Genomic DNA, 15,783 nt, shown 5'->3' with positions numbered 1-15,783 from the left:
GGGAAAATAAATTGTGGAAGAAAATCTGGTACAGTGCTGAAGCAGGAAGTGACGTTCACTTTGCCTCTCTATTCATAGTCATGGAGGAAAACAGCGCACAGAGGCTGTACTCACCGGGTTCTTGTTCACCTCCTCGGGGTTGTTGACCACAGCGACGAGGTAGACGAGTGTGAGGGCGGAGTTGAGCACGTAGGAGCAGAAGAGGTTCTTATGCAGTGTGATCCTCTGGCAGCTCAGACTCCTGTGTGCGAGCAGACACGCAAACTGTTGACATGCCATCAAAACACTTTCACAGCAGCGCTTCACTCAAAACAGTTACATGAGTCAGAACTATGTGTCTATGTGGAGTGTGTACAGCCAAAAATTACAATTCTAAAGTACAACTAAAGTCAATGGTGACTGGTTTTCTCTGGAAGTCGTGCTGGCAACTATGGGCAAACTTCACCTGTGATTCAACTGGCATGAGGGTGAGTAGATGATGACAGAATTTTCATTTTTGGGTGTTCCTTTTAATAAGGGTTAATGGGTATATAAGTTTTATTACAGGTTTTTGGCATTCCAATTACCCTCATTACTCACATACTGTCAGTACAACATTTTATTCCTTATTATTACAACTGACTGACATTGTAATTCAAACCCAAATAATAATTTCTCCATCACAATAACTCTGAGAAAGAGCTCAGAAGTCATTTTGAAAACCTGCATTGCTTAAATTTTTTTTTTTTTTAACTCAAATTGATGAATAACTTCCGCAAGATTTGCAATAAAAACTGCCGCATAAAAATATATCATCAGAGAAACAGCACTGATGCAGTAAACAGGTCGAAAAACCAACCACAAGACGGGGAAAGGCTTTCCTGGCTTCTAATAGTTTAATGAGGTTGTCAGATGCTGCTCGGCTCTGTCTGGACGGTGGGCTTGTATCTAAATGCAATTGAGAGACGCTGTCAAATAATGGATCCCAAGGGTGCCTGCTCATTACGTTGGTTGATCAATCAGAATGAACTGCGTAAAGAATCGCTTGACCAATAAGTGAAAACAACGGTTGCCATCAAAAATCATTACATGTAATTAATATCCAGTAGCTTTATTCTTGGTGATGGTTAACTAATGCATTCATTTCATTGGCAGCACACGCTCTGACAGCCAGCAGTCATACACAACTGTGTTTGATGTGAGTTCATCCCCCTCGCCATACCCCATGCAGCTGAATGAAACCACCTTGTGCCAAACATATTGCATACAGCCTGGAAATCCTATAAATGTGAGAGGAAATAATGTTACCAGTTGTACTACAAGGATTCAGTTTTATCTCGTGTTGACTCATAAAAGCCCAGGAGATCCATGAAGAAAACAGGAACAGCACCAATTTTCCGCCGCCTTGAGCGAAACAACATTATACAACCGCACCTCATCAAGCCCTTCAGACGCCACCGTGGTTAGCTCCGGGCCAAAAAGAAACAGCCCCTGTTTCTTTTCAGCCTCTGACATGAAAGGAAATGCGGGAGGGAGCTGCTGAGTACTTATATATATGGTGCCTTTATCTGAGAGGGGATGTCAGAACAGCGGCAGCAGCACCCTTACAGCAGCGTAATGCAGTACGGACTGTGACAGGTCCTAATCTCCTGAGATACGCGCTATGTTTCAGCCGACTCCTGTTTTTCCACGGCAAGCCGGAATGTTTTTTATCTGCGGATCGTGACAGTGTTGATGTAGAGTTGTAAATAATAGAAGCGTGCAGCTGTAGGCTACACCGTCATCACATACCACTGTAAACTTCACATCTGGATCTTATAATACAACATTAAGAGATCACACTATAAATATGGTTAGCGTAAAACAACAAAAACAAAAGAAAAAAAACCAAACAAACCCTGTGTTCTTTGGAAATCATGACTTTGTCAGTTTATTGATCTTGATCTTAGGGCGAGTGAGTGAATGAGTGAATGAATGAATGTCCTGGTGAACTGCTGTGCAGCTGAGTTAAGAGTTGACTCTTGTTGTGGGACTCAGTCAGCCCTGAGATGTGCAATGATGCACCTGCACTAAACGTCACAAGTCGATTTATGAGTGGGTATAAAGCTTTGCATCAGAGTGAGGGTCCATGTAGAAGATCTGCTCTGGTCAACAGCTGCTCGTAGGAGGTCAACACCCTCACTGTTCATCCAACACATCCACTTTCACAACTCAAGTGTTTTCACACTGGCTACTGGGCCAAAAAAGCAACGCTCCCAAATATTGTTACGGTACATAAAGTTGGATTTTTCTCCCCAAGGCCCCATCTTCAGAATTTCTCCTCCAAAGATAACGGACTGAGTGGAACTGTAAAATTTGTGCCATTAAAAATACTGGTGATTAACTAACCTCCTTGCTTCCCAGAGCTAAAATAAAGTTAAAGTACCCGCAAGGCATAGACTTGCTATCGTTTGCTAACTTTTTCCCTTTATATTAGTAGTATTTGTCAGCTTTTCCAAATGTCATAGACTTTAGGGAAATATTCTCTCCCCTTCCTCTTATCCTCTTTGAAATGTTGAACCCTTATCTAATTGAAATTCAGCAGCCGTATCTTAATGAATTGCACACATTCCCCCTCCAAGATGAAGCAGTCGATGAAGCTCATGCTTCCAATAAGATAAACAACCTATTCCTCCATGCGTTGGAATTCACAGCTCCTCAGTTTTGAATCCTAAATATCCATGAGATTAATATGCAGCACGAGCAAACCAAGATGGCGTGAAATTAAGGGGATGTTATCTAACTGCTTAAAGCATTCCGTGGCAATGAAGTTGTATATAAATGACATTTAGTGATACAACAGAAATAGTTGTAGATGGCATTACTTTATGACAGCACTGCTGCAGTGAAGATTGTAAAAATTTTCTCATTACTGTAAAAGGAATGCATACAAAAACGAAACAGAATAACGAAAGAATAGGACAGCAAATTTAACGATCTACCATCCATTTAGAGAGATGAATCATATTCTGCATTAAAACATGAGTATTATACTGTACTGTATCAGCCATTTTCATCACATACATGTAGCAAGATCATCAGAACCATTCCACTTACATTCTAATACTCATAATCTAGAACAATTTCACCCTGATTGCCATGACAAGCAGAATCATGAGTACTGACATGCAAATAATCCTCACAGTACTAATAGTCAAAGGCACATTGTATCCATTACCTGAAGTAGAAGAAGATGGACAGAGAGATGAGCAGGGAGGCTATGGACAAAGCATGGCCCACAATCGCCATATAATAGAAGATGTACGCTAACTGTAAAAACACACAAAGAAGCAGGACTGAGTGACAGCAGATTACATGAGACAGGAATACAGTAATCTGATCAATATCGTTTTTATTGTTCCGCTCGGACAAACTTACAATCAAACAAGATAAGAGAAAGAATGAAAAGAGATCAATCAAATTATATGGATGACATAAGAAGGGAACATGAATTGGTAATGGGTACAAACAGGGCTGCCCACAGAAATGTCTGTGCCCCTGAAAAGGTCCAAGCCAGTGGCCCCCCCCCCCCCCCCCCCACTATCCCCCACTATAAAAAATAAATAAATATATATATATATATATATATGATGTCTTGGACTATTTTCAATAATGTAGACTACTTAACAGCCAATGCCCAGTTCGTCATATCACAGTGCACGCCCCCTTTTTTGAGGATGTATAACCCATTCATTGTTAGGCTCGCCCCCTTTCTCTGATGCTGTCTCCTCACCCATTCACAGTTTACCACACATGTGGCAATAACCAATCAGCCCAAGGTATTCCTCTCCAGCTGATCCCAATCACCTAATCAGCGTAGTATATCAGAGTCCATGTTTTACTCTGTTTGCTATGTGCTGTGTATGTGCCATGTCATTCTCAGTTGCTGATCATCATCGCTGAAGCAGTTGTTTTCGCCCCACCTCCTCCCCTGACCACCACCATCGGTCATGACTCCTGATTGAAGAATTCCCTATGGGGGATTTCCTATCCTATTCTTCACTGACGACGCCCTCTCATCATCTCAGGAGAGCGTCATCATATCATGGAGTCATACGCCAAAATTAATTTGTTGTATCATTAAAGCTTGTTATACTTTTTATTAGTCTCTCATTATTGAAATATATATATATAATAACAATTGAAGCAAAGTAGGCTAATCCAAATGTAATGGCAGCGAAGTGATAATGTTACTGAATGTCATTACTAATTAAAGCTGTAAGCAGCTAGGGAGTAATCTGTAACAAAAATACATTTTGAAACTAAACTTGCAACCCATGCAACCTTGCAAGTAAACCTGCAGTAGGCTATAATGTGAGAGACGTGCCAGAAATCAAACTGTAAAACAGCTCAAACATCTGAAACTTCAGACAGTTTGCTCTCATCCTTTGCATTTGATGTTCCTTTCCATCACTAAATCTTTCCGAGGTATTCTATATGAGGGATCAGTGCATCTGTTTCGGCTATAGGAATACCATTGACTAATGGTTCTTGCGAATACATTTCTGGGCAGCTAAAGCAAAAATGCCCATTCACATTGTTCTCACACCTTACTCCTGCTGACATGCGTCATCGTTACAGTCTATATGATGGATGGCTCCTTCATCCATGATACATTACCCTTAACTTCTCCTTAGTGTTTGCATTGCAGAGTGTATAGTTGGACCAAGTCCTGTTGGTATCCGGGTGGCGAAACCACTGGCCAGTCTCCCCGCAATACTTAGTCGCCTTTTCTGAAATAAAACGAACAATCAAGTGCTAAATATATATACAGTATATACTCACCAAGCACTGTATTAGCAACACCTGTATAGCTGCTTATTTATGAAACTATCCAATCAGCCAATCATGTGGCAGCACTGCAATGCACAAGATCATGTCGACACCGGTCAGCAGCTTCAGGTCATGTTCACATTACCCATTCGGGTAACACAATAAGGGTACATAAATAAGTTCACTACTGTGTCTAGTAATAATTTACCAATTGTGTTTTAATGTAACCCTAACCCTAACCCTATTATGTAATAGTTAATGGTTAGGGTTAAGGTTATGGTTAAGGTTTTCCGGACGGAAAAGCCAGTCTTTTATTGTCACATGACGCCCGTTACAACCCATGCATGTAGCAGGGCCACACACACTGCTGGTTTTGACACAGACATGGCATGCCCTCCTCCGGGGGGCAGCCAGGAGAATCAAACGGGTGACGATCGTCTGCATATTTTTAGTAGGGGTCCATACCGATGTTGTATGGTGGAACCCCGGTGGAGCACGGGGAGAACATACAAACTCCACACAAAAAGGCCCTTTCAGGAGATAGCCCACCTTGGCAGTAGGCACTGAAGACATGGGGGGACACGGCGCCCTCAGCGCCCGCAGCGTCGCAGGCGGGAATTGAACCCAGGACCTCCTAGCCGTGAGGCGACAGCGCTGCCACTGCGCCCCCCCACCGTTAATGGTTTAGGGTTAGGGTGGGTAACTAAGGGTTAGTTCATGCTTATTAAGCATTAACTAACCATTAACAACAAACCAGAAACATCTAGTTGTGCGGATGGAAAGAAACGCCTTGAGGATGAGAGAGGTTAGAGGAGAATGGCCAGACTGGTTGGAGCTGACAGAAAGGCAACAGTAACTCAGATAACCTCTAACAACATGGTGAGCAGAAAAGCATCTCAGAATGCAGAACACATCGATCCTTGAGGCGGACGTCAGTTTGGTAGCCGGTTGACATTGAGCCGAAAGCTGATACCTACCCAGTATTACTGTGATGTTCCTAATAAAGTGCTCAGTGAGTGCAGAACACACTCCATAAAACTTGGTCCCATTAGACATGATGAATTATTCATCCTCAAAGCTATGAATATTTATGCTCGTTTTAAATACAGTCAACAGAGGATCAGACGTGAATTTATCATGAGAGGTTAACAAGGCGTCGGCAGAGCGGAGACGCCCGCTCACCTGTGGAGTCGAAGTCGACAAAATAATTGGGGCAGTTCTGGGAGGTGTAGATTCCCCCCGGAGTATCGTCCCAGCACAGCCAGCCGTCCCAGTTACGACTGCAGTACAGCCCTATAGCACAACCAGGACACAGAACATGATGATAACTGTGTGTAAATGTGCTGTACAGTACATCAGTTTCCCACAATATGCCATCCCCCATGATAGAAATCACGAGAAATCACATAGAAAGTTGAAATGGGCTGGACTTCATGTGTTTTTCCCACGGCGCTGGGCCAGCGGGCACCACCGGGATCAGAGGATGGCAAAGTCATCATGACACTCAGTCACTCACTCATGGACGTTTAGTGAGCCTAGGGAATAGGGGCCGTAGCTAGGGATAGGAAGGTGGTAGAGAGTCGCCATTCGAGGCGTGGTATGGGGAGTGTCTAGGGGGTGTGGGTGGTGTGAGGGCGGGCTCAAGGAAGGGGGCGGGGGGAAAAGGGGCCATAGATAGGGATAGGAAGGCGGTAGAGAGTCGAGATTCGAGGGGTGGTACAGTATAGGGAGTGGCTAGGGGGGTGTGGGTGGTGGGAGGGGAGGGAGGGAATAAGGGTCATAGCTAAGGATAGGAAGGTGGTAGAGAGTCAGGATTCGAGGGGTGGGGCATGTGGGTGGTGGGGGCGTGGTGCCATGAAGCCAAATGGCCACACCACTGAGATGTGGCTTAAATGTTTGCGCTTGTTTATTACTGAGCACAGTCACAAACACACGGAGATGGTTTCACTCGTCATGTCCGCTACCTGATTTGTTATAAGGTGGATCTCGATTCATTCTCTCGTAGCATTTGTACTGGCCGTCCAGGATCTTCCTCCTCTTGATCTCCTCTTCCTCTTGGTTCACCATGGGACTGCCCTGCGCCACAATGGTGGGCTCTGCTGCAGTGTCCCCTGAAAGCTGGGGGGTCGTGTTCTGTGAATATTTTAGTGAAGTCAACATTATACATGCATGCGACACACACACACGCACGCACGCACGCACACACACACACACACACACACACACACACACACACACACACACACACACACACACACACACACACACACTCACTCACTCACTCACTCACACACACACACTCACTCACTCACTCACAGTTGTACAGATGCAGATACAGCCCTATGAAAGACCAAGAAGAAATACCAAAAAGGTTCGGAAAAGACGACCGAGAAGACCAAACAGTCTGTAATGATGTGATCTCTGCATCACTGAATGGTTCTATACTCTAATGTGTTATTTGATCGTGCAAAAACAACAACAAAACAAAAAACAACAACAACAAAACATACAATATCATAAAAGTCTAGGCAGAATAATCGATGTCCGGCTTCTTCTACTACTGGAGTTCCTACAGGAAAACAGTCACTCTCCAATTACCTTTAATTGGTCCTCTGAAGCTGGTAGACAGGTGGAGCCGGTCTTATTAATGAAGGGACTCTGGACCCAATTACCCCATTCGTCACAATATTTGGTCACTTTTCCTGTAAAAAAAAAAGTCCAGAGTAATTAATTGCTCTTGATATGATTTCGGGCGCTTACTAATGGCGGCTTGACCTCAGCAGGATCCATCACCTGAGATAATGAATGCTGAATGGCTGCAAGGGGGCGGGGCTTTAGACTGCACTGCCATTATTAACAGCGTTACAGCATGTATATACAATTCTGATACGGACACACGCTGCCATTTAGAATGAATGATAAACAACAAATGTTTTACTCTTTTTTTTTAGGTCCGAGTTTGAGTCAAACGCATCCATCATCTCCTGAATCTTGGCATTTGAGCATTATACTGTGATTAATTCAACCTGGCAGACATAATAATAATAATAATGAATAATTGATTGCATTTGTATTGCGTTGCGCCTTTCTAGATACTCAAAGCTCTTCACAACAATGACTGAAGGGATGAGGTGGCCATGATTGAAGGAAGACCTGTGTGGGAACTTAGCCAGGGCACCAGGGTCACACCCCCCTAGGACACCCAGGGTTACAGCCCTATCTTGCAAAGAGTGGCGATGGGATCTTTAATGACCACAGAGTCAGGACCTCGGTTTCACGTCTCATCCGAAGGACGGTGCTCACTCACAGGACAGAGTCCCCCTGTCTCTGCCCTGGGGCATTGGGGAGATTATTTATCAGACGAGAGGGAAGAGCACCTCCTACTGGTCCTCCAACACCACTTCCAGCACCAGTCTCCTATGCAAGGAATCTCCACAGCTAGACTTGCTTAGCTTCCCCAGGAACGCCAGTAATGTAATGCAGGAGCCACTGGTGCTGGCTGGTTATGTCAAACAGAAAGCCGCGTGCAGATCCCTGACTGGGCTAAGAGTGAGACAACGTTGCACCTGACAGCAGCCACCTTAGCTTAGCGCAGCTGCCTCGCCTCCTCTGACAGCTCATCAGCTCATCGGCACGTCTCCCCCGAAGCCTCATATCAGCAGTATCAGCTTCCCCCGAATGCGGCCGTGGGGGACTCATAGCGTTAGAAGCATTATGAGAAGATCTTTTTATGAGCCTCTCCGTAGACAAACACCTTCTCCTCTCCTCTCAGTCATATTCTCTCTCCTCATCCATCTCTCTGTCTGCCTTCCACCTCTTTCTTGTAATCCCTCTGCTCTCCTCTTTTCTCTCTGCACTTCTTCTGTTTCTCCTCCTCTCGTTTGCCCGCTCCCTCTCCATCATGTCGCATCTCCTAAATCACAGCCAACTTGAACTTGGATCTCTTGAACTAGGGTTTGTTAAGCCTTTTAACTCATAATGTAATAATACTGTAATACTGTCCATACTGTAACATACATGCACAATACATGCATGCACATAATGTAATCCAAGGAAACCTAAAGTAATAATCTATGACATTTTCATAAATACATCTCTTGCTGTTTATTTGGAAGAAACAGAAGAAGAACAGCGATGCCATGGCTGAACAGACAAAGAAAAGAGCACCACCTACAGAAACTCAAACTTAAAGCCCCATTCAGTAAGTTTTCCACTGCGCCCTCTGCTGCATTAGTATCGATAACAATATCGCCGTTCAAAGTCAACAAAACACAGCGCCAGAAGCTCTATGTACATGTTGTGACATCGGGTACTCACCACGTGATGAAATAATAATCCATAGTTCCGTGAAACATCATTTTCGTAGCAAATCCGAATCGAGTTACTTCCTCGTTTTCATGAACACAGCGCTTCCGCTGTACAGCGCATGCGCGCATGCTTTTCTTTTTTTCTTTTTTCTTGCTACGGGACGTGACAGACAAACTGCTTAGTCCCAGTGCTGGCCAATGGAGGGCGGTGTGGGATAAATAAAGACGAGGGTCTCCCTATTAAAAGTCAATCTACCATGTCCTGTGACTAAAAATCAGTTATATTACAGTAAAAAATGTCAAAAATCTTACTGATTGGGGCTTTAATCAAACAACAAACAAACAAACATAATTTTCTGTTAAATAATTCCACTAACGCCACTTAAATACCACAGGTAATAATGTTACCTATCATTAAGGTTTGCAGGACAGCAGAAGATGTGGACAGTGTGGCTTAATGTATGAGATCCAATATGTCATTGTATGGGAGCCCATCTCTTAGTCAAAGATGCCCTCTAGAAGCCATTTCACTGAGCGTTACCTGACTGACTGACTGACTGACTGACTGACTGACTGACTGACTGAATGACTGACTGACTGACTGACTGACTGACTGACTGACTGACTGAATGACTGACTGACTGACTGAATGACTGACTGACTGACATTAAATTAATGATTTGTGAAATTTGTGATGCCCTCAGCTGTGGCGTGGGGAAAATTGTACCACTTCATGTGACCTTTTTGCACATAATGTAATAAGTTGTTATGTTATGTAAGTTATTACTCTGCAAAGTTAAACTCTTTGGTTTGCAGAAAGTTCATCACATACTTTCACTCTTATAATGTGGATGTCAACCTAGTATGTTAGTGTAGCATTTGGCAAGGAAATCCTTCCCATAAGGAATTTTCTATTTGACATTTGGTCATGTCATGCCACTTACTGATGACGTTCAGCATGGAAATGTGATTACATTATGCATCTAGCATTTTTCCAACATTATATTACACACAATTATGACAATCTGTGCATTTCATACATTATGAGATGTTAGAAGCCTCAGAGCAGAGCCTAATAATTATGAGCAACCGTTCCTGATTACAGTCTTCTGTGTGATGGAAATATCTGGTATAAGATCAAGCAGAATTACATGTTATCAAATCCTCCCAGACAGGGTCCTACAGGTCCATGCCCGATGGTGGACCTTGTAGCATGCAATCACATCACCTTTGACATTTCCATGGCCCATTCAGAAGATTGGATTGTTTGATTGTGCTGACTGGCTTGCCTGGGATTGAAAGGTTACACAGAAAACCCTTTCAACCATCAGCCTCTCTTGATTCACCTGTCTTGTTGCCTTGGATTGATGAGAGAAGTGCAAACCTTTCTTACCGGTGGGATCCAGCTCGGGATACCCTGGACAGCTCTGTGTTACGTGTGTCCCGGCCGGGGTCTCCTCCCAACACAACAGGCCATCCCACATGTGACTACAGTACACATCTGGAGGAAGGAAAGCCAGCCATTAATAAGTAAGGGATCATGTACAGCGAGCCGGTCATTATTGGAAATGCTAATTACCCGGCTATTTACAAAAGAAATCAATAATTTGACACAAAATATTGATTTAAAAATGGTTTTGTTGATTTAAAAATGATTTTTATTGCTTCTGCTAGAAAAATAGTCTGTTAGATTCTTTGGCACGGCATCCATAACAACGTCATCTGCAGCCTTGTTAAGATTAGCCTACTTATCGTTATAATCCTTATCTATAATAAGAATGCAAAGTGTCTGTGTGTCGGCAGAATTGTGTTTGGCCACAGCTATGCCATTTTACGTGTGATCGGGGCTGAATCTTTCTTTTCAGTTTTAATTAGGTAATTAGGGCAGATTGATTGCCCTAATTACCTAATGATGTGATGTCACTCGAGCAATGATGACTCGCTGATGACATCATCATTGGATGCCTGAGTGACATCACTGGCGATATAATCAGTGATTTATGATGAATTCATGTGTGAGGCTTTGGAGACCACTGTATGTTCTAGACTGGGGGCGGAGGGGTCTAACTCCAACTCCCAGGGGTCCACTTAGTTCAGGTTAAACTGAACATTTCCATTGATAGTGAAGTGAGAGAAGGTGGATGGGACTTCTTTTCAAATATTGATGTTGATGGTTTTGTCCCCATTCCTCTCTACGTTTTCTTCTTGCCGGGACTTTGCAATTGACACACCTGGAGACAATTAAGCTAACGTTACACTTGCTAGACTAATGTTATCTTGGGCATGCTGCTAACACACCAGCTGGGTAGAAACAACAACATACCTGGAGTGGATTCGTCTGGGATGTTTCGAACGAAAAGAGAGGTGTTTGGGGGCCAGGTGGTCCCCCGCCACCATTTTAACAGGCTTTTAGCTAACTTTCTTTTGCCACAGGGTGTCGCAAATGACTTTCTCCGGATTGATAGGACTGATCGTGGCATAGCAACCATTATAGCAACGGGCTGATATACCTAGCAGCGGTCTGGAACACAGAAGTAACAGGGAGCAGCATCACGTCTCGGTGATAGAGATTATCACCCCGCAGGTTCTAAGCCTTAAGAGCTCAATTGCTTTGACCGCGCAGGTGGCGAGAATGCCATTACCTTTCAAAAGAACAACAACAGAGTTCTCTGACCCCCAACCGCCGGCTGACGTGGCAACGGTCATCACAGCTGTGATGCTCCCTCCCAGACGTCATCCAATTGCCTCCCCTGATGCCTTAAAGTGATTTGGGGCCGCTCACCGGTTCTGTTGTGCGGGTGGTCTTCATTGGACAGCTCAAGACATTTGTATTGACCCTGGCTCACCGCCTGGCTCTGGCTCTCCATTACGCTGTGTCCGGGCCTGAGTGATGTGTCTGCGGTGGGCTCAGTGCCGGCCGCCGCCCCGCCCTGTGGAGACAACAGGGCATGCTTTTCACTAACTGGTGTGTGTGTGTGTGTGTGTGTGTGTGTGTGTGTGTGTGTGTGTGTGTGTGTGTGTGTGTGTGTGTGTGTGTGTGCGTGTGCATGTGTGTGCGTGTGTGTGTGTGTGTGTGTGCATGTGTGTGCGTGCGTGCGTGCGTGCGTGTGTGTGTGTGCATGTAGATTTGTGCCCTGAGCCACATTGCCCTTAGAGAACTATAATAAATTAAGATTTTGCATAAATATTGTCACTGATGATCATGGTTACATTTGTAATCTTTCCCTTTGGATTTATGTCAGCAATTTTATCGTGCTAGTGTAATGATACGCACCCCCGCATGAAATGTACATTTAAATGCACAAGAGATTACACACACTTCCGATCTCAAATTGAACAAGCAGAGTTGCTGAAGCGGTTTCAAAGCACTGATTTGATAAGGATTTCAATCTGATTTGGAATGCCACTCATTCATCATTCATGTAACTCATTAAAGTGTGATTGAGAGCTCACAAAAGAATTAACTTACGGGGGCGATTTTCCCCAAATGAATCTTATCTCTGGTCTTTTGTTTGTGTCTGGAAGCCGCATCAAACAGCGACACAGTGAACTGATGATGATGACGCCTCTCATTCAGCTCGGAGAGCCTGTTTTAATGTAACTTACGGTATCTGGCTCTTTTTTGGGGCTGAAAACTCTGTCACTCAAAAGTGCCATGTGTATTTTATGGAATATTTTACAGGAATTTCAATAAGTTTGTCAATAAGCCTCATCACAGTTTGGATGCAAACCTCCTACCTCCGTCTCTCTTTCTTCTCACACTGATATTTTCAGGCATGTTCTCGTTCGCAGATGGAAGGGGACCTCTCCTCAGAACACCATGGCACTCTTACCTGTCTGATCAAAGCCTGGAAAAGGCTGCACACCACTGAAAAAGCGAGACTTTCCTCAGTCACTTTTGTCAGAACGCTGATGTCCCGTGTAGCAGTTTAGCAGCCGTACATATGATGTCACTCCAAATATTGAAGTAAATGACGTCATACATACGACCACCAGGCCACCACCAATATCAACAGATGAACTGACAAAAAAGAAACATCTTGTCCTCTTTCTCTCCAAAACCCCCTCAAGCAAAGGCTTCTCCTCAGCTATTACTGTACACTCCATTTCTCCCTCTGAATCTGGAGGAGAAGACCTCTTTGGTGCTCAAAGAACAAAACACGGAAACATAAAACAGAGCAGATACAGATACTGTACATTTGGGATCAAACATGTGACAGGGACACATGGCAGCAGCACCTCGTGTCAAACGTGATGCTGAGCAGGGAAGGAAAGTGAAATAACGAACTTCCATTTCACATTGACATAGAAGAATAGAGGAGCGAATGTTTTTCATCAGGGACAATGCCTCGTGAAACACACTGATCTTTTATTGGAGAAAAACCTAAGAAAAGGAAGTAAGCAAGTCGTCACGTTGTCCCCCACTGAGACTAGCCTGGTAGGGATGTAACGTTAACCGGTTTTAATGATAGCCGTGATAAAATTCCTTATGATAACCGTACCGTTTCAAAAGGGTACGGTTTTGAAAAACATGGTAAATGCTGTCCATCATCAACCAATGTTGGCAACAGTCTCCCAGATGCAAACGTGCAGCCTTGGAGAAATGATTTCACTGAGTGTATCAATCCTTTTTGGGTCTGAGTTTTCAATATAAAACGTACAGCCTACAGCCTCTGAAATTAAATTGTCAAAATCACGATATTTGGGAAATATCGTGATATTCAATATTATCAAGAATCGGCCCGAGCCTAGTGACAAATAGATGGACACTGCCCAATCTATAGTCCCACCCCCTATAATAAATGCAGTACACATATACATAGACAATAGACATACATAATGACTACTCTACTAAGACGTCCCAGCTTGTACAATATATGACAGATATTTTATGGCACATTATGTCAAATGTCTGAAAGCACAATGAGGCATACTGTAATAATATCATTTGACATCCACAGCAACATCAAGATTAAACGTAAATTGTGCGTCAGTAATTGGTTTCCCCTCAAATTGGTCAGTGTTAAAGGAAATAGACACACACAGTCATGGATGACATATCCTATCTTTTGGGTCATCCAAGTTTGTAATTAACAAGCTGAGCCAATTAGTTCTAAAGTCTTCATGAACTACCAGTTCAGATTAATCTTCTAGATAGTTGCTGAGTATTCACCTTATTCACCACGCCCACTTTTTCTCTCTTCCGCGTTCCACGCAAACGTATTTGTTCTTCCGGTTCAGTGCTAGTTGCCTTCTGTGGCTAATATTAGCCACTAGTTAGTTATGTTATATGGCAGTAAAATGCCACTGAATGACCAAATTGATATAACTTTTAACCATTTCGAGTAACACTGTTTCCATACGGATCACCAGCGTTAGTTAGTTGTTTATAACGTGGCTATATTCATAACGTTTCTATCTCGGATGCGTTATTTCGAATCGCACATAGGTTACGCTAAAACGCACATAGGTTACGCCTCGAATCGCACGCAACCTATGTGGGTTTCAGGACGCAACAGCCTCGACTCCACTAACGTCATCTTAAGAGCACAATATTCCTGGAATGCAAGTTTAACTAAACAGTTACATGTCCTCTGCATTCTACATAAAATTAAGATATTACGGGTTGTTTTATTTTGTATGTTACATACGTATTGGCCAAGATATGTTAGTTTATGGGGGAGTAATTTTGCCACTTTAGGAGGGGAGTGTGCGCAGCCATTTTGCCTGCGGGGTTTTTGGCAAGTCAAAACGGAAATACTATTACGAAATGACGTAATGCGGAAGCGTCCATGTGTGGGCAAAGAATAAGGTGAATAGAGAACCATCAGACCAAAACATATTAACAATTTATAGTTACTTAATTTACTGTAAATTTACAGTAATACTAAAATTAGATTATTAGATTATTATTAAAGCAGCTACGGGGAACTTTCACTTTGTGTTTATTGTTGCGACACCTGTGGACAAAAGCGGTACTGTTCGCGCGGCATTTCCTGAAAACCGAGGCTCCTCCCACTGTCTCCCCCCTGGGCTGTTCAAGCCGCAGCAGGCCATGCATAAGGTTATTTACTGCATAAGGTTGACGTCGCTGCTTCACACGTACGTACTGTACACGTGGCGGACGCTATGCGATACCCTCAGAAGAGACATTTAGAAACACTAATTGCACACGTGCTAAAATCGTGTTAAAATCACTAAAATAATACAGCAATAAAAGGTACACACACCCACACACGCACACATCCTGTATATTGCACATAGAAGAATTGCACGTAATTGCCCATAACATTTGAAAAATTTAAATAAAATCAATTCATAAAATCAATCAAATCAAATATTGTGCCTAATCAGCTTAATAAAGTGCAGTTGTTTTTTGTGAGGCACGTAATTGCCAATTGCCCGTAATTGTCAGATGTGAGGCATAAGTGCCTCGTAGCTGCTTTAATACCTGGTGGGTAACATGTGAAACAGTACCTCAGAAAAGTTTACTGTCGCATTCCTCCAATTCAATATGTGAGCTTACCACCATGAAAGACAAAAGGACCCAGAGGGAGCTTGGTAATGTCATATCTTCCTCTGCCAGACAAATCTATGGAGACAAAAAAAGACAATTACATAAACATAGAACTATGAAATATCACAAAATTGGTTGTCACCGTTGGCTGAATAAACAAATATGTAT

At 43.2% G+C, this 15,783-nt stretch overlaps 1 protein-coding gene across 1 annotated transcript in view; it reads right to left on the bottom strand.

Annotated features, from left to right (window-relative positions):
- calcr (calcitonin receptor) overlaps window positions 1-15,783 on the bottom strand; it is a gene marked incomplete at its 3' end in the record, with an annotated part of 73,535 nt that overhangs the window by 15,582 nt on the left and 42,170 nt on the right. The window contains exons 2-10 of the mRNA XM_083645783.1: window positions 15,625-15,690; window positions 11,881-12,028; window positions 10,492-10,599; window positions 7,390-7,493; window positions 6,756-6,909; window positions 5,974-6,084; window positions 4,639-4,751; window positions 3,197-3,288; window positions 115-241 (exon numbers count right to left, since the gene is read on the bottom strand). Of these exons, the coding sequence (XP_083501909.1) occupies window positions 115-241; window positions 3,197-3,288; window positions 4,639-4,751; window positions 5,974-6,084; window positions 6,756-6,909; window positions 7,390-7,493; window positions 10,492-10,599; window positions 11,881-12,028; window positions 15,625-15,669 (1,002 nt within the window). The 5' untranslated portion in view covers window positions 15,670-15,690. The remainder of the gene's footprint in view (window positions 1-114; window positions 242-3,196; window positions 3,289-4,638; window positions 4,752-5,973; window positions 6,085-6,755; window positions 6,910-7,389; window positions 7,494-10,491; window positions 10,600-11,880; window positions 12,029-15,624; window positions 15,691-15,783) is intronic.

Source organism: Poromitra crassiceps, assembly GCF_964638095.1.
Source record: "Poromitra crassiceps genome assembly, chromosome: 11".
Taxonomy (NCBI): domain Eukaryota; kingdom Metazoa; phylum Chordata; class Actinopteri; order Beryciformes; family Melamphaidae; genus Poromitra; species Poromitra crassiceps.
The sequence above is the reverse complement of the archived record's forward strand: the minus strand, read 5'-3'. Positions and strand labels throughout refer to the sequence as shown.